Raw genomic sequence first — 19361 nt, 5'->3', positions numbered from 1 at the left:
AGCGCCCGGAGCTGGTCCGGGCGCCCGGGATACCTAGCAAAGGAGCTTTCGCCTCGGCGAGGCGCCTTTGCGATCCGAGCGCCCAGAGCTGGTTTGGGCACCCGGAAAGTCAAATTTCATCTCTTCGCCACAAGCACATGATTGGACGATCTTACGTCATGGTCTAGGCGCCCGAAAGAGATCCAAGCGGCCTGAACAACCTATAAAAGCAGCATTCGACCAGGACCTAAAACACAATATTTCGAACGACTTCTGCTCTTACGCGCTGCTCAGAAAACGCTTTCACGACACCCAAACGCTGCTCCGACGACCGAAAGCTTAATTCTTCAAATATGTAGATCGTCGGTATATTTTATTTCAGTTCTTCAAAGAGTTATAAATATTTCCCTGTATTATTTCAAACTGATAGTGATTGCCCAACGAAAGTACTCTCATATGCGGGCCTTAGAGTAGGAGTCGTCACAGGCTCCGAACCTAAAAGAAACGTGTTAGCGATTGCTTTGTTTTCTTTCTTTTTTTCTATCTCTATTCCGTTGCGTTTTACTCGAACATTTTTAAACGAACATGAAAATCATGAGCACTATTCACCCCTCCCTCTAGAGCAACGATCCTACACAAAGGACCAACATTACTAGAAATAAAGAGTGAGGATTTTCCATATGTCACTCCAAAATCCAAAATGTTGAAACACTAACCTTAAAGCAATCCAAGCCAAGCAAGGCTACATGCAAAAATAAAAATAAATAAATAAATAAAATAAAATCCAGCAACACTCACCAAAATCAATATGAATAATGAAAATAAGGACAATTTTCTTCACTTAGGCTATCTCTAATTGGAGAGAGAGGTGAGAGAGAATTACTAAACCACCATCCTATAACTTGTTTATGCCTATCTCATAATCTCTTGTGATAAAGGTGTGTAAAAATTTAAAGGAAGCATAAAATAAGAAAACACAAAATAAGAATTATAATATGTTGGCAATGTAGAAAACAATATTGTAGTACAAATACATTAGAAAAAAGAATAAAATAATCACAATATTATAAATTCAAAATTTTCTAGTGAAGGAACATGGTGAGGAATTCGGTGAGGAAATTTGATTAAAAAAACAAACAAATGAAATGACACTGGTGCAAACTAGTGTACTCTCTGTATAATAGTTTTGTCTACTCAAATTATGATGGCTATATGGTTCAATATTCCTAATCCAGCATAGATCAAACCATTGGTACGAAAAAACTACAACCACCATGCTACTGAAATCATGCTTCACTGAAATGAATAATTTCCTTCTGCAAAATTTGGTATAATTACTGTCTAAATTAGTAGTAGATGCAGTATACTGCCAACCCTATCCACCACTTTGCCAAACCTAAGATTAGAATAAAGCAAAAGATCAGTGTTGAAATTGAAAAGGTATACACAAGCATTAAAAATTTCCATGATAAAAGTCATGTTCTTATCCTCTCCTTTTGCTCTGTCAACATTACATGCCAGATGGTAACCATTCAAGTAATTGGTGGCTAATTATTTGATTATTTCTTAGCACTTTAGCATTGAGGCTAACTTAATTAAAACACAACAAGAGTGTTTCAATTAGAGTGTTTTGCATCAAGCCAGCTATCATTTAAGGTGTTTTCATTTGTCCACACGAATAATATCTAATGGAATCGCATAGAATAGTTAAGTAGAATGGTAACTAGAAGAAAGCCAGTTAAAATAAAAAATAACGTTTGGAATACATAATCTTTACAGTTTCTGTAATTCAGAATATACGGATAGTCTTAGCTGCCTTGTCGATTAATGATTGATTTTCAGTATCAAATTGAACTGGCTTCTAAAACTGCAGCTAGCAGTTCATATAAAAACGTCATCTAAACAAATCTTGGCTAACATATTGAAAGATTGTAGTTCCATATTCTTATTTACTGGATCTATTGAGTTTTCCATATATGAATTGCAATCTTTGACAATGCAAAAATCATTTGTGTAAAACAAGATCCCAAAGTTCAATTTTTCATGAACACCAATCCTATGAAATTGTCAATGGATAAAAACCAACATCACAACATCCCGAAACTTGTCTCCATTGCTTACATATCCTTCTAGCAAAAAAAAAAAAATCTAAAAATAAGCCTGAGAAAGGGATTTATGAGATTATGTGAGCATACAACTCGTCGTTAAAAAATAATCGAAGAATTCATGATAAAAATGGAAAATTCAACTGAAGAATAATGTTACTGAAGAGCACTCCATCAAAAGACCATGCAACAACAACAATAAAAAACACGAGCTCTGAAACTAGTGGACCTGAGTGGCTGATCAGAGAATCTGTGATGGCTGTGGAGCCAATGGCATAGCCAGGTTGAACAATTAACCTGGGCTAAAAACACCGAGCCCAGTAAAACTCAGCCCAGTGTAGTCAGATTGAAGCTTAAAATTGTTGGGCTGCTTGCCTAATTGTACTATCCTGGGCTAAAAATGCTGAGCCTAGCAAAGTCCAGCCCATCATAATCAAGTTGAGGACTAAAATTAATGGATTATTTGCTGAGCTGCACTGGGCTAGAGCCCAGGAAAGCCCAGCCCTGTCTACGCCCTTGTGTGGAGCTCGAACATGTTTGAGCGACTATGGTTCTGGAGCTCGCAAAACGCCTTGGTAGATATTTTGTGAGAATTGACCATGAGAACGAGCGTCAAGAAAGGTTTGGGATCTCGAGAACGACGGCGAGGGTTTCGGCGAGAGAGAAACCAACACTGCATTGGGTCGTGAAAATGCACAACGGGTGCCTCCCTCTCGACGGTCTAGTGGCAGTTTGAATCTCGATAAAATAAATAGTAATTCCTGATTTACGTCTTTTATTAGTCTCTTTTATTAGCCGTTGATGGGAGGAGCGTATCTATCTTTTGCCATAGCGAAAATACACAACGGGTGCCTCCCTCTCGACAGTCTAATGACAGTTCGAATCTCGATAAAGTAAATAGTAATTCTAATGACAGTTCGAATCTTGATAAAGTAAATAGTAATTCATGATTTATCTTTTTTATTAGTCGTTGGTGAGAGGAGCGTATCTATCTTTTGCCACGATGAAAATGCACAACGGACAAAGAACAACTAAAGGCATCTCCAATGATTAAACCATTCAATAAGTTTTTTTAGTTTCCAATATGCCACATCAATATCGCATCATAAGTATAAAAAGTTCTTAAAGCATCTCCATTGATTAAACCCTGAATGAGTTTTTTTATAATTTTCAATATGTCATATCATGCCACATCACAAGTATAAATATCTACTATTATCTAAAAATCTTCATACAATTTTTTTTATCCTACATTATAAATCATATATTTTTATTTATTAATTTTTCATTTAATATATCTATATAATTTTCATTTAATATTTTAATTATTTTATGATTTTGATTTAATTTATTTATAATTTTTAATTAATAAATTTATGATTTTAATTTAATCAAATATATAATTTTAAATTAATAAATAAATTAATTTATTATTTTAATTTAATTATAATCATTTTTATATATTTTTTAACTTATCTCAAATATATTTATTTTCAAAAGGAAAAAATATCACTTTGATTATTATTAACTATTTATGAAATAAAGCATTATAATTAAATGTTGCATCAAATAATTTATTTTTAATTATTTAGAAATGATCAATCATGCACATTAATTACCTATTTCACTTTCAAGAGAAAAAAATAGGTTTAAAAAATCAAACATGCTTTTGAATTAAAAATCTTAAACCTCATGACCTATATAATCATAAAAAAAAAATTTGTAAGATTTTTTAATTTTACAAACCTTTCACAAAGTTTACATTGAAAATGTTCTAAATCGCGATAAAGTTCTGAATTCAATATTAAAATTGGGCTCCATTGCGGCTACGGAGTTATGACACGACCGTGCCCCAACAGACCTGCGGGCCGAGCTCTCAGCCCGATTATTGATGAGCAACTTTACAAATTGGTAGGAACATTTTATCATTCCGTCACAAATCAATTTAATCCTAGTACCACCCGGGATATTGGAATTTCTTAAATAAAAAAAAAATCATTTAAACTTCTGAATGAAGAGTGAAAGTCAATCATAAACTTGTCAAGTGGAAATTTTGACAGCTTCATTTCTGTCTTTTTGGGGTGAAAGACAAGAAAATAATTGCAGCAAGTGGGATAGAGTTTAAATGTTTGACGCTGATGTGTGAAATTGATTTCGTCTTCTACTAGTACTTCACATTCACACGAGATCTTACTTAAAAAAAACGAATTATATTAAGTCTATTATATGTAATCTTATTTTCATTCATATTTTTGATCACACGATTGTAACTTTACTATTACGGCAAACTCAGTCCTTCCATTTACCATCTTAATAAGGCTTTATCATTGTTTATGTGAGTGTTATTCTCTATAATTTGATCCTCTTGCCAAATCTACCTGCAGCTTGCATACAATAGAGCAAACTACTGACTCCATTGGCATTGAACTATATATGGTGAGTTAGAAGTGTCAATCACTGCATTTATAAACAAAGCTCATGATTATTTTATAACTTTAATTATAAATTTATTTTTAATTTTTTTTATTAAAGTATTATAATTTATAAATTTTATAATCTTAGAGTGTTTATTTTTTTAATGTAAATTATAAGGACAATAATGCTGTTAGGCACGACACATGATAGTCATGTCATGTCCATTGATGACTTATTGTAACACTTTCTTTGTTGAAAAATATGTCTCGAAGACATCTAACCCTCCCATTTGATGATTTGATATGAAAGTTAATTATATGACTGATGAGATGATCTTATATGACTTGTTAAACGTGACTAAAATTAATTTTTAAAACTCCAACTTATATCCATAGTATATGAATTAAAATGATAAGTTATCGATAAATATCAATTGATCATTCCAAAATTAATGTAGATTGGACTAATCATTAATTTTAATAAAATGAAAACCAACCTTGTTTGTAGATGAGAAAAAGGGATTGGTGCATTGCTTCCCGGATTAAAATTTCTTAAACTATCTCACAATGCGTACGAGCCACCATTTTTATGATTCACTATTATTGATTTGAAACTCGATTAAAGTGCCAAATCCTCTACTATTTGGCATTAATTTTACTTTGTGTTGTCTTTAGCCCTTGCAATCCTACATCTTTAAATTTCAAATAAATAAACCAGTTTATATATGAGTCTTCTTTGTCCTCTTGTGTGATAGATAAAGAAGCTCTCTTAACGTCAACATGACCACATGGCGACTAGACCTACACATTCACATTAATTAGACTTAATTAATTTGTTCTCCATTTCCTTGGCTCACTGTCTCATCCTGTACATCATCCATTACATTTCGCATTCAAAGAAATTGACTTGTTTGTCGTTATCATTGAATAGATGATAATAAATATAATTCTAGCAGGCGATGTGTTAACTTGTGGAGGCATCCAATCACAAGTAAGATTTAGTTTATTGACGAAACAAAATTTGAGGTGGCCCAATGGAACGGCCACACGCATGCAGTTATTGTGTAAATCCTCGCTATAAGCCTATAACTTTTAATTTCTTTTTAAAGGAAAATATCGTGATTAGTAGCTTTGAAGGGAAGGAATGGAAAATGGCGGGATAAGTCAACTTGGTTGACCGTTTCTTCAATTCGCACGGCCACGGCTCGGCCGGTGCCGGTCCAATGGGAGGCGGTGTCTTCGCTCTCTCCCGATTTCTTCTCCTCATCCAAGTCATCCCGCGGTCTTGCTCGCTCGCTGACGCACCATCTTACGTCATTCCCCTCATGACTTCCCTTCTCCGTCGTGTTCTTCTTCTCTCAAATTAAACGCTAGCTCTGCTTAATTCGGACCAATGTTACTTTCTTTTATTTATTTATTTTGCGATTCACATGGATAAAGGCGACGGAACCGCCGACGACCGGCTAGCCGTCAACGAGATGGACTTCTTCTCCGACGATCGCCGGCGCGGGATGGAGCTCGCTCTGTTGCCGAGTTATTGCGCCAAGAAGCCGGAGCACCATTTCACAATCGTCGATGTAATCGTTCGTATATACTCTACATATTAATCCGATTCATGCATACGACAAATAATCATGCTATTATGTATATATAGACCGGATTGAACCTTCTTCCGGCGGTCAACGCCGGCAGCGGCCACTCGACGGTCGACGACGGGCTGCCGTCGCAGGCTGATCAGAACCGCAAAGAAAGCAGGAGCGTGGTAATTTTGCTTGATTTGTATATACATGTGTGTGTGCACAGAGATTAAGTAATTTATTGTTGGCTATATTGATTCGATTCAGAAGGCTGCAATGGAAGCGGAGCTGGTGCACGTCAGGGAGGAGAACGAGAGGCTGAAGCAGATGCTTAGTCAAGTCGTCGCCCACTACAACACTTTGCATGCTCAGTTCATCTCACTGATGCAGCAGAACAATAGATCTGACGGCCCACAAACGGTAAATTTTTTGTAAAACTCTTCAGATTCTCGATCGATCGAACTAACGCTAAATTTTTGTCTTGATGAAAAGGTGGAGCCTAAGAAGCATGAGTTAGGCGGAGGAAGAGGCCCGATTTGGCCGCTCATCGATCGCGGATCACTCGGAGAAAAACTAGACGTTGATGAAGTCGCCGCCGATGAGGGGATCACGAGGAAAGTCCGTGTCTCGCTTCGAGCTCGCTCCGAAGCCCCCATGGTAAGTCACAATTAATAGTGAATTAATCTATATATTATGCTAGTTTAATTTGATGTTATATATATATATATATATATATATATATATATATATATATATATTACGGATTAGATCATTGATGGATGTCAATGGAGAAAGTATGGACAGAAACTAGCGAAAGGAAATCCATGCCCTCGAGCTTATTACAGATGCACCATGGCCGCCGGTTGTCCTGTCCGCAAACAAGTAATTTCCGGAATATTAATTTTGATTTTTAATTTTGATGAATTGAATAAGTTTGTCATAATTTGGGTGGGATTGATTGTGTTCTTGGTCGACGAGCAGGTGCAGAGGTGCGCGGAGGACCATTCGATCTTGACCACGACGTACGAGGGGACGCACAGCCACCCTCTGCCGCCGGCCGCCATGGCGATGGCCTCGACCACCTCGGCGGCGGGGTCCATGCTCCTCTCGGGGTCGATCTCGTCGTCGCCGGCGCCGGCCGAACTGGGTCTTCCGTATTCGTTGAGCATGGCCACCATCTCGGCGTCGGCGCCGTTCCCCACCGTGATGCTCGATCTCACCCGGAGCGCGAGCGCACTCCAGTTCGGCGGTTTCGCCATGCCGCCGTCGGCACAATACTACTACGGGGCTAAATTTTCAGGGATGGCGGACATGGTGGACGCGGCGACGGCCGCGATAACGGCCGACCCCGGTTTCACCGCAGCGCTGGCTGCCGCCGTATCGTCAATCATCGGCGGGAATCATCTTCAAACCGCGAGCAGAGGAGCCAGTGGCGGCGACGGCGACGGCGAGGGGATCGCCGACAAACATGTGGATTAATTATTTGAATTGTCTGCAAGGTTAGTGATTTATTTTGTGAAAAAAAACAAGAAATTTTAAAGCAGATTATCTGATAGATGTAGATTATTGATCTCTTATATATTTTATGGAGTGAACTTAAATCAAAGTGATTTCGTGTCTCGCTCGATGTGCAATTAAAAAGGTTTATCATGTGAATGAGAAAGTGGTTGGTAGATTAATGAAATTTCATTTCATACGCGATGCTGAACGCTTCCAATAGTCGACGCGTCACAGAGTCGACCGGAGGTCAGAGATTGCGACGGTACGCGCAAGCACGCGAGGCACGTGCGACGGCTACATCCATTTAATTACCATTATCAAATGATCGATTACTATTAATTAGTCTTACCAAAAAGTAATTTATTATGATAACAATAATTTACCTACAAAATTATATTATGATAAAATAAACTATATATACTAATATATGTCGAATTTTTTAAATTGCATTTAATAAAAACATCATCTAAAATTATATGTTTAATTAGTTTTACCTACAAAATATGTTTACACATGATGACTCCCTGTAAAACAAAATTCAGTGGTGCTTACGGATCAGTTCCAGCCACCCCTACGGGATAAACCTCTGTTCCACACAAGCTCACTGCTATCAAACAGAAAACTGCGAAGCATGGAAAGTTGCAAGTAATGGATATAAAGGAAATAGAGAAAGCAGTCTATTCAACAACTACTCTGTTGGAAGAGAGAAGCGATTTACAAATCCTATAAATTGCACAGAAAAGCAAAGTTGACACTTCTGTTCCAGCCTACCAACAAAAAGCAAAGAGTCAGCAAAGCTAAGTCCATCTCCAATGCAAGTTTTATTAGAGATTTATAAAATTAAAAAATCTTATCAAAAAGAACTTTATAATTGTACATATAAGGTTTAGGATTTTTAATTTAAGAATAGGTTTAAATTTTTAAACCTATTTTTTTCTCTTAAACATAAAGCTAATAATTAATGTTAATGATTGTCATAATGTTTTATAATGATACATTTTAAAAATAATTAATAATAAATCCATTTATAGAGAGAATTAATGTGCATGAGCCATGTAATTACATGTGGAGAGAATTATAAAAAAATTTACTTAAAGCTTTAATTATTAGAAATATTTTAATGAATTTTTATAATATTAATATGATATATTAAAATCTTAAAAAAAAATTCATTCAAAATTTTAACTATTGGAGATGTTTTAATGCATTGCACTTCTGTTCATGATCCTATTTGGACGTCCAACGGTCCTATTTGGACGTCCAACGGTCACGATTGAGAGTCTGCGATATATTCGGGCTGCCCACAATAAATCTGGGTGTGCGGCGTAAGATCTTGAGGAGGGCTCGACAACAAATCAATAAGTGGGGTCGACTTTGGGTTCAGAAGGGATGAGCTTGAATGGCTAAATAAATACTTACATTGATAATAAAAAAAAAAAAAAGATCAGTAGTTCTTTTTTTCCTTTTAATGTGTCTTTCCGCTTGGCGTGGAAAACCCTTCACATGAGCATGGGCCTATTGATTAGGATACAGATCATTTTCATTGTGCAAGAGGAAATTTAAAAATTATTGATTATTTTAATTATCATTTGGTAAAAAATTGATAACTCATTAACCTTATCGATAATTAATTTCAACTTGTCTACTCTTTAGAGAGTTCTATTGTCGAGTAATAGTCGACAATCGATTGGACGAATAGTTAAGGTTTGTGGAGTTTGTAAAATTGTTGAGTTTGGTATGATTTTATAATATTCTAGCTCATTCATATAGCCCTTATAATAACTAATTCACATCCTGTGTTTTGGCTATGCCCTTTGGTTACACTCTTTTAGGTTTATCATTGGCTATTGAATCTCTTGGATAATCCAATCAAATGACACTAATCTAAAACATCTTGGATGATTGGGTACATTTAATCTGTTTCACCATTTGAGTTGAATTTAAATCTATTGATGCACATAGCGTTAGAAATGTGAATGGAAAAGAGGTGGAAAGGAAGAAAGAGATTTCAATGTAAATAAGACTTTAGTCCCATATTAAAAATCTCATGTCAAGTTCATTTGTTTAAATTGTTGGATATATATTGATGAAGTGAATAAATATATAGAGAGAGATTCTTTCACAAATTGCAAGTCGTTGCTCTCGGGATCGAGAGGGCGACTGGAATCTTGGGGTGATCGACATCCACAAGATCGAGAGAAAGGAGGACAACCACCAGGTAAGATCAGAGGGAGGGCTTTTCTGACTTGACTTGCCACTCGAACTTAGGACTTATATTCAAGGATACGGAGCAGCCATCTTCCAGACAATAGCCTTAATGCATGAAATCATCAACGAAACGATCAGAGCTTAAACTAAGCAGTCATACTTCATGTCCATAAAACTCACATAATGAGGTGACAATAATTTATAGATCATCTTCTTTGATTTCCATATGCTCTAGAACTAGCTAATAAAGAATGTTGACTGAGCTTCATTCACAAACACCCTAGACACATTATAGTTAGTCACTAAAGCATGTGATACGTATATGGCTTGAGGGGTATAGGAGGAAATAGTGTGAGGAGGAAGGGTAATTTTGTCAAATCACTATTTAGGGATTTAGAGGAGGGGGGGGCTTGGCTCGTGTAGAGCTTCCGCCGCCAATAGAGGAACCAGAAAAGGCAGCTTTCCTCCTCCCTCTCCGATTCCTTGCCAGCGCTGACGCCGACCTCCAACTCTTCCTCTCCCTCTCTCACCGCCACCCTCGAATGACACCGGTGACGATCGCCTCTCCTCTTCCTCCTTCTCCTCGCGACGCCGGCCACAGCATCTCCCTCTCGCGCTCCTCTCCTTGCCAACGCCGACCATCGTTCCCCTCCCTCTCCTCCTCCCGTCACCGCCTCGAACGGAAAAGAAGGGGGTTGTTTGGGGGGTTCGTGTTTTGTTTCGCCGTCGCCTCCACAGGACTAGTCAAGCCGCATATCTCCCCCTCCCGCACACCAGCTCCCCCACCTCTTCTTCATCTCCTCCTCCCTCGCACAGGCTCAACAGCGTATCTATCGTCACCTCCATCGCACTGACCCCCATCGGTTGTTGTCTCGAGCCACCTTGCAGACCCAGCCATAGTATTTATTGTCAGCGCCCATAGCTATTTCCGGTGACGACCAAACAACCTTAAAACTGCTCCTCTCCTCCTTCTCCTCTCGCCGAAACCAGCCAAGGAGGCACCTCCTCCCATTACATGGACAGCCGAAACCCACACCCAGGCTACCGGCTTCCCCGGAACCTCCTCTCCTGCCGCTGTTCCCAAGCACTGGTTCAGCTACCATGGACGTAGGCCCTATGGTGGTTGAGCTGGTGGCGTTCCCTTTTTGTTGTGCCTTGGCCTTCATGCCAATTTGTGTGTGTTATGTCCTGACCTTTACATTGATCTGATTTGTGTGTCGTGTCCCGACTTGTGCGCTGATAGTGTATTATTTTGGCCTGCGTGCCCATCTTACTTTCTGGCCCGCGTGCCGATCTCGTGTTCTGGTCTGCGTACCGATCTCGCTTCCTGGTTTGTGTGCCGATCTCGTGTCCCGGCCTGCGTGCCGATCTCGATTCCCAGTCCGCGTATTATCTTCCGGATCCAGGTCGCATTCAGCTCCATGCCGCCAGACCCAGCTCCATATCCGACTCCCGTTCGCCTGCTCTTTCAGGTCATGACAACTCGAGCAGCGCCCCATCTAAGGGCGCCCCCCTGGGCCAGGGTATGTTTTCCGTATTCGCCCATTGTTTATTTTATTATTTCATTATTAGTCTGTTACTCATATATTCGTTGGATCCACCTCGAGCCTCGGGGTACCAGGGACTGGGGGGGACCCGGTCGCTGGCTGCAGGTAGCGTTAACCAAAGGACTTTTGAAAACTTGGTCAACACAGAAGCCATCTCAGCACACCCCTCCTCCGGGACGTCACGACTCGGTCAACATTCCATCCACCTCACCCGGTGGTCCGTCTGACTCAGCTTCCAGACGGGATCAAATTTGGCGCTGTTTGTGGGAATCTTCTTCATCTGTTCTGGAACGTGAAGATGGATGACAACGGGAGATTCTATGCAATTATCACAATTTCGGAGGGTCCCAACGAACATATTACCTTTTACCCTCACTCCACTGGTATTTGAGAGTCGAGGGATCGAGTGGAGCTTCAGTTGGCCGACAGGTTAATTTTTCCATTATATTTTTACCTGACTCCATGGGTATTCGGGAGTCAAGGGACCGAGACAAACCCTTAGCCGGTTGGCACGGCTCCCCTATCAGGTATGTTACCAGCTCTGCTCCCTTTTTATGGTTATAGGAGCTGCTATAGCTCCCTGATAATAGAGTAAGATCCTAGTACTTGATCAAAGACTAGGACCTTCAATTTTTGATAGGACACTAGGGGCCCAGCTCCCCGCTCATACACTAGGGACACAGTTCCCCGCTCTTACACTAGAGACACAGCTCCCCGATCATTGACTCGCAGTACGACTTCCCAATCAGGATCTAGGGGCCTCGCTCTTTGATTACAAGCTAGGGGCCTTACTCTTCAATCAGGGACCAGGGACCCAGCTCCCCGATCAGGTGTACTACAGGCTCTGCACCCTTCACCATGAGGGTCTGCATCCTCTTACTGCTACAGGCTCTGCACCCTTCACCATGAGGGTCTGCATCCTCTTACTACTACAGGCTCTGCACCCTTCACCATGGGGTTCTGCATTCTTTTACTGCTATAGACACTTCACTCTATTATTACTATATGCTCTGTATTCTCCACTTGTTTTGTGTGCTTTTTATGTCTACAGGCTCTGCTCCCTTCACCCGTGGTGCTCTGCTTCTATTGCTACGGACTCTGCTCCCTTATATGGATATGGGTTTCACTCTCTTGGACGGTCGAGGCTCAGATTATTCTTCTCCCTGACTCCGCGGACATTTGGGAGTCAAGGGATCAACACTATTTCTCTTACTAGCTGTACGAGTATTTGGGATTCGAGCTAGCCGGTTGACATCACTTCACCATCAGGTATGATAAAGGCTCTGTCCTCTCATATTGCTATGGGATCCGCTCCTATGGATTTCAAGACTTATCCTCCCTCGGTCGGGGTCGAGTTATCACCACTGGTCTTGGACCAGAGTATCACCACCGGTCTCGGATCGGAGTATTGCTAACGATCTCTCGGTCGAGCTTCCAGACCAACTCTCGGTCGAGCTTCCAGACTAATTCCCGGTTAGGTCTCCAGATCAAGTCTTGGTCAGACCTTCAGAGCAAGTCTGGGTCAGACCTCCAGATCAAGTCTGGGTCAGACCTCCAGATCAAGTCTGGGTCAGACCTCCAGATCAATTCTTGGTCAGACCTCCAGATCAATTCCTTGTCAGATCTCCAGAACATTTCCTGGTCAGGCCTCCAGAGCATTTCTTGGTCAGGCCTCTAGAACACCTCCCGGTCGGGATTCCAGACTCTCGCCCCAACGCGAATTATAAGTGAGCATGCTCTTACGCCCAACGGCCGACAGGTCGGGTCCCAGATTCTCGCCCCAGTACGAGTTATAAGTGAGTATGCTCTCACGTTTCTAGACTCTCGCCTCAGTGCGAGTTATAAGTGAGCATGCTCTCACGCTTCCAGACTCTCGCCTCAGTACGAGTTATAAGTGAGGGTGCTCTCATGCCCAACGATCGGCAGGTCGGTGTCCCAGACTCTCACCCCAGTGCGAGTTATAAGTGAGCATGCTCTCACGCCCAACGACCGGCAAGTCGGGTCCCACACTCTCGCCCCAGTGCGAGTTATAAGTGAGCATGCTCTCACACCCAACGACCGGCAAGTCGATGTCCCAAACTCTCACCTTAGTGAGAGTTATAAGTGAGCATGCTCTCACGCCCAACAGGTCGGTGTCCCAAACTCTCGCCCTAGCGTGAGTTATAAGTGAGCATGCTCTCACGCCCAACGACCGGCAGGTCGGTGTCCCAAACTCTTGCTCCAGTGTGAGTTATAAGTGAGCACGCTCTCACGCCCAACGACCAGCAGGTAGGGTCCTAGACTCTCGCCCTAGTGCGAGTTATAAGTGAGCTCTACTCTCACGAACAATGACCTCTCGGTTGGCACTCACCGTTCACTGGCCGATCTGACGGGCACTCATCATACTTGCTTCACTCGCCGCTCTGCCTGGCACTCATCATACTGGCTTCACTCGCCGCTCTGCCCGACACTCATCATACTCGCTTCACTCATCGCTCTGCCCGACACTCATCATGTGCGTTTTGCTCACCGCTGTTGCTCAGTCGACACTCACCGCTCACTCGCCGCTCTGCCCGGCACGCATCACACTTGATTCACTTGTCGCCCGGCCCGACACTCTCAGTTCGCGTTTTCGCTCACCAGTGTTGCTCGGTCGGCACTCACCGCTCACTGGCCGCTCTGACCGGCACTCATCACACTTGATTCGCTTGCTGCCTTGCCTGACACTCTCAGTTCACGTTTTCGCTCACTATTGTTGCTCGATTAGCACTTACTGTTCACTTGCCGCCCTGCCCGGCACTCTCAGTTCATGTTTTCGCTCATCGATGTTGTTTGGTCATTTGCTCGACCATTCACTGGTACCACTCGGCTACTCATTTTATGCCGATCGATCTATCACTTGACATTTTTTCTCCATCGCGTGCTTGTCACCGCTCCTCCATCGTCTTTCAACCCGCTCAATATTTTTTGATTGCCAGATCGACATTGTTCGATAGCCCGGTTGTGATTTTACTAACGCTCGGTCAGTATTTTTCTCGGTCGCGCTCATGACTTCGCTCGTTCAACACTCTCTGTATTGCCCGATCATGATTTATTGAAGCTCGATCAATATTTTTCTCGGTCGCGCTCATGGCTTCACTCGTTCATCACTCTCTATATTGTTCGATCGTGATTTATTGACGCTAGGTCAGTATTTCCTTGGTTGCGCTCATGGTTCTGCTCGTCCATCGTCTTTCAACCTGCTCAGTATTTTTTGATTGCCAGATCAGCATTGTTCGATTGCCCGGTTGCGATTTTACTGTCGCTGGGTCGATATTTTCTCGGTCGCGCTCATGGCTTTACTCATCGATCTGTCTCTCTATTACCCGGTTGCGATTTTACTGTCACTGGGTCGGTATTTTCTCGGTCGCGCTCACGACTTTACTCATCGATTCGTCTCTCTATTACCCGGTTGCGATTTTACTGTCGCTGGATCGGTATTTTTTCGGTTGCGCTTAAGGATTTACTCGTCCTGGTCGCGATTCACTGTCACTCGGTCGGCGCTCTCCCGGGCACGCTTACGGATTTACTCGCCCTAGTTGCGATTTATTGTCGCTCGGTCGGCACTTTCTCGGTCGCACTTATGGCTTTACTCATACTGGTCGCAATTTACTCAGACAAAATTTTTTCGGTCGCGCTTCCGGATTTACTCGTCCTGGTCGCGATTGACTGTCGCTCGGTCGGCGCCCTCCCGGTCGCGCTTACAGATTTATTCGTCCTGGTCGCGATTGACTGTCGCTCGGTCGGCGCCCTCTCGGTCGCGCATACAGATTTACTCATCCTGGTCACGATTTATTGTCGCTCGGTCGACACTTCCTCGGTCGCGCTTATGGCTTTACTCATACTGGTCGTAATTTACTCAGACGACATTTTTTCGGTCGCGCCTATGGATTTACTCGTCCTGGTCGCGATTGACTGTCGCTCGGTCGGCGCCTTCCCGTCGCGCTTACAGATTTACTCGTCCTGGTCTTGATTTATTGTCGCTCGATCGGCACTCTCTCGGTCGCGCTTATGGCTTTACTCGTACTGGTCGCGATTTACTCAGACGACATTTTTTCGGTCGCACTTACGGATTTACTCGTCCTGGTCGTGATTTACTGTCGCTCGGTCGATATTTTTCTCAGTCGCGCTCACAGCTTCACTTGTCCATCCTTCTCTCTATTGCCCGGTCTACATTTTTTCGGTCGCTCAGTCGTGATTTATTGTTGTTCCATCGTGCACTCGACATCGCTCGCCCATCGTCTTTCGACTCGCTCGGCATTCTCGATCACTTGGTCGATACTTTTCGGTCGCCTGGTATTGATTGGTACTTGATCGTTTTACTCAACAGCTCTCGACCGTCTTCTACATATCGCTCGACATTCGTTCGGTATTGCTTTTGCCGCACGGTCGACACCTATTCTTTTTGACGATCTGCCATGCACCTGCTGCTCATGTTTCACTTATCACTTTGTCCCACATTCGTCGCCAGGTCGGCACTCATTTTTTACTTTTCGCTCAGTAATCGCCCGATCACTCTGCTTAACATCACCCGATCGCCCGCTCGATATCGCTCGATTTCCTGTCCAGCATTGCAACAGCTACTCGTTCGATGTTATAAGACGAGCCCAGTGATCCGATTCTGTAGTGATTCTGTTTTATGTCAGGCTTGGTCTAGCCAGTCGGACTTGCGCCTCCTTCGACTACACTTGAGGGGGAGGCTTGTGATACCTATATGGCTTGAGGGGTATAGGAGGAAATAGTGTGAGGAAGAAGGGCAATTTCGTCAAATCACTATTTAGGGATTTAGAGGAGGAGGGGGGGGGCTTGGTTCGTGTAGAGCTTCCGCCGCCAACAGAGGAACCAAAAAAGGCAGCTTTCCTCCTCCCTCTCCGATTCCTTGCCAGTGCTGACGCCAGCCTCTAACTCTTCCTCTCCCTCTCTCGCCGCCACCCTCGAACGACACCGGTGACGATCGCCTCTCCTCTTCCTCCTTCTCCTCGCGACGCCGGCCACAACATCTCCCTCTCGCGCTCCTCTCCTTGCCAACACTGGCCATCGTTCCTCTCCTTCTCCTCCTCCCGTCGTCGCCGCGAACGGAAAAGAATGGGGCTGTTTGGGGGGTTCGTGTTTGTTGATACAGTCTGACCTGGCTGTTGTTTTAATGTTGACACGGATTTAAGTTTGTATCAGATGTTAATTAAACTCGGTTTGATTAATGATCAAGGTTGATCAAGTGGAAGGGAAAAGTCCAAGTTGGAAACTTGGCACGCGATGTCAGAGAGGGCTCGGAGAGAGCTCGTTCTCCGAACTAGGTCAGAGAGGGCTCGGTAGCTCGTTCTCTGGACCTGACGAAGTCGGAGAGGGCTCGGTAGCTCGTTCTCCGGACTAGGTCGGAGAGGGCTCGGTAGCTCGTTCTCTGGACCGGACGAAGTCGGAGAGGGCTCGGTAGCTCGTTCTCCGGACTAGGTCAAAGAGGGCTCGGTAGCTCGTTCTCTGGACTGGACAGGTCGGAGAGGGCTCGGTAGCTCGTTCTCGGGACTAGGTCGAGAGGGCTCGGTAGCTCGTTCTGGACCGGATGAGAGGGCTCGGTAGTTTGTTCTCCGGATTAGGTCGAGAGGGACCTAAGTGGACATTCCATGGTACATTAGATCGGTCGGCAGACCGATCCGATGATACATAAAGCGTGGATCGGTCGGCAGACCGATCCGGTGAAACTAAGTTTCCATGGATCACTCGGCACTGCGAGTGTAATCGATGACCGGGCGATCGATCAGAAACACCCGAGCAATCTGTCGGTCTTGGAGACCGATCGAGATGATATTGCGAAGAAAGAAGGCGGGGATCGGCTGACCGATCCACTGCGATCGATCGGTCTCCACGGCCGTCGAGACAAGTGGACCGATCAGGGATATGTCCCGATCGGTCCATGGATCGATCGGTGACCGATCCACACACAATCAGATTTGTTCGCTGTTTCTGCGATTCCTCCACTGCATTTGATCTGCCTGATTCATGTGATATAATCCTCTGTGCTGTTAGCTTTTGAGTTTGCAGGATCACAGGTATCATTCCAAGCCTAATTTCAAATTAAGTCCATAAGAGGAATACGACAAATGGCCTTTCTGCTGTGATTCGCGGCGCATGGTGCATTTGAAGCATCAACGGCTACTGGTGTGATCTGGCTGCGATCCGCTTGACTCCTGGTGATTGGTTCGAGCTCAGAAGACATCAGTGAAGACTGTGATTTCATTGGTGTGAGTTCAGAGAACCAGGTAAGGAGGAAGAGGGATTGGCTGCAGCGATGATTCTGTGCAGGTTGACCACGATCCGTGACAGCAGAGAACAGGGGCTTAAGAAGCAGTAAAAAGCGAGAGGAAAGAACAACAAGAAAGCAAGAAAGTGAAAGAAAAAAAACGTTCTGTTGATCGTTGAGGTGTGCTAAGTTCTTGAGCTCTTGGGTGAGAAACTGCTATCTGTGAGTTCTCTGTTTCCACTGATCCTCGCGTGGTTGTAAGCGTTAGTTCATTCTTCTTTGCCACCGAGCTCTGTAAGTCTTGTGCTTTAACATATATATTTCTTGAGACTTTGTGGAGAGGTTACTCCACCGAGAAGGAGGATCTTTAGCCGGAATTTATCCGGAGTGCGATCTACCGAAGATCAAGGGGTCGTCCACCTTACGGACACGCCGAGGAGTAGGGGCAAGTTATCCCCGAACCTCGTAAATCTGTGTGTTAGTGTGCTTGTTTCCTCTTTGTTTTAGTTTCCTAATTCCGCTGTGCTAACAAGTTTCTTTGTAGAAATTTGTGTTTAAGTTTTTAAGAGGCTATTCACCCCCCCTTAGCCATCTAAGATCCCAACAGGTGGTATCAGAGCCTGGTGCTCTTCATCTGGACTAACATCCTAAGGAGCAAGAAGATGGCCATGAAGGAAGGATTCAGCACCAACAGACCACCCTTCTTCGATGGAGTAGATTTCCAATATTGGAAGAGTCGCATGGAGTATTACCTCAAGACTGATATCTCCATGCGGTTCTCGGTCAAGGAAGGATTCACACCACCGAAGGACGAAGAAGGTAAGGAACTCGACTCCTCGAGGTGGTCTACCGAACAAACTCGTAAAGGGCAAGCCGATGCCAAGGCGGTAGTCACCTTACAATGTGGGATTGCCAAGGACCAACTCGTCAAGGTAGGTCCATTCTCGAGTGCAAAAGATTTATGGAACAAGCTTATCGAGCTCCAAGAAGGAACTCGAGATTCTCGGATAGCCAAGAGGGACCTATTCTTGAATCAACTACAAAATCTCACCATGAAGGAAAATGAAACGGTAAGTGAACTACATGGGAGGTTCAAGGAAATCATCAATGGTCTACATTCCGTAGATGAACGCGTGGAGAATCGCGATCTAGTAAGGTACGCTCTTAAATCCTTTCCAAGGAATGCCTTGTGGTCATCTATGGTAGATGCCTACAAGGTTTCCAAGGATCTTTCCATTGTTAAATTAGACGAATTCTTTTGTGAAATGGAACTTCATGAACTTGCTAACAAAGGTCAAAGAGAGAAAGGTATTGCCTTAGTTGCAGGACCAAAGAACAAGGATGGAAGAAGAAAGAGGGAAAAGAAGAAGGAGAAAGAGATTTCTTCATCTACATCCTCCTCCGAGTCCGATGATGAAGGCGGATCATCATCAAGCGAGATGGCCAACTTCGTGAGGAGGATTATGAGAAGAAGCCGAAGATACAAAGGAAAAGGTAAACCTAATGATCAAAATATCGATAAGACTAATGTTACATGTTATGAATGTAGCAAGAAAGGCCACTACCGGAGTGAGTGTCCAAAACTCAAGAAGGAGGAACGGGCCAAAAAGAAGGAGGAAAGAGCCAAGAAGAAGAAAGCTCTCAAGGCCACTTGGGATGAATCTTCCTCAAGCTCGTCGGAGGAGGAAGAGAAGAAGGAGAAGAGTACTCGGCAATTGGCACTCATGGAAAGGGAGGAGTCCGAGTCCGAGAGTGATGACTCAAGCACTTCAGCCGCG

General features: G+C 43.4%; 2 protein-coding genes across 5 annotated transcripts in view; one reads left to right on the top strand and one right to left on the bottom strand.

Annotated features, from left to right (window-relative positions):
* LOC122029346 (tRNA-specific adenosine deaminase TAD3-like) overlaps window positions 1-721 on the bottom strand; it is a 78132-nt gene extending 77411 nt beyond the window's left edge. The window contains exon 1 of the mRNA XM_042588295.1: window positions 696-721. The gene's annotated coding sequence lies outside the window, so the exon portion shown is untranslated. The remainder of the gene's footprint in view (window positions 1-695) is intronic.
* A 4916-nt stretch (window positions 722-5637) lies between these two features.
* LOC122029652 (WRKY transcription factor 6-like) lies at window positions 5638-7695 on the top strand. Of its 4 annotated transcripts, none has more exons than XM_042588735.1 (6): window positions 5638-6075; window positions 6153-6260; window positions 6346-6495; window positions 6568-6732; window positions 6844-6957; window positions 7057-7695. In XM_042588735.1, exons 1-6 carry the CDS (start codon window positions 5929-5931, stop codon window positions 7552-7554), a joined length of 1182 nt encoding a protein of 393 aa, XP_042444669.1. In that variant the 5' UTR covers window positions 5638-5928; the 3' UTR covers window positions 7555-7695. The 4 variants fall into 4 exon arrangements, with proteins under 4 accessions (XP_042444669.1, XP_042444671.1, XP_042444670.1 ...); XM_042588737.1 differs by having other exon boundaries at window positions 6343-6495; window positions 6880-6957; XM_042588736.1 differs by having other exon boundaries at window positions 6343-6495; window positions 6871-6957.
* The last annotated feature ends 11666 nt before the right edge of the window (window positions 7696-19361 follow it).

Source organism: Zingiber officinale, chromosome 10B, assembly GCF_018446385.1.
Source record: "Zingiber officinale cultivar Zhangliang chromosome 10B, Zo_v1.1, whole genome shotgun sequence".
Lineage (NCBI taxonomy): Eukaryota > Viridiplantae > Streptophyta > Magnoliopsida > Zingiberales > Zingiberaceae > Zingiber > Zingiber officinale.
Note: the sequence above shows the minus strand (reverse complement) of the source record. Positions and strands in the feature narration are given on the sequence as shown.

What these genes read in the sequence shown, in the direction of transcription:
- LOC122029652 (XM_042588734.1), top strand. Translation starts at nt 5,929, where the DNA reads ATGGATAAAGGCGACGGAACCGCCGACGACCGGCTAGCCGTCAACGAG. An exon ending in GATCTGACGGCCCACAAACG is followed by an intron (nt 6,496 to 6,567) that starts GTAAATTTTTTG and finishes CTTGATGAAAAG; the next exon opens with GTGGAGCCTAAGAAGCATGA. An exon ending in GTTGTCCTGTCCGCAAACAA is followed by an intron (nt 6,958 to 7,056) that starts GTAATTTCCGGA and finishes GTCGACGAGCAG; the next exon opens with GTGCAGAGGTGCGCGGAGGA.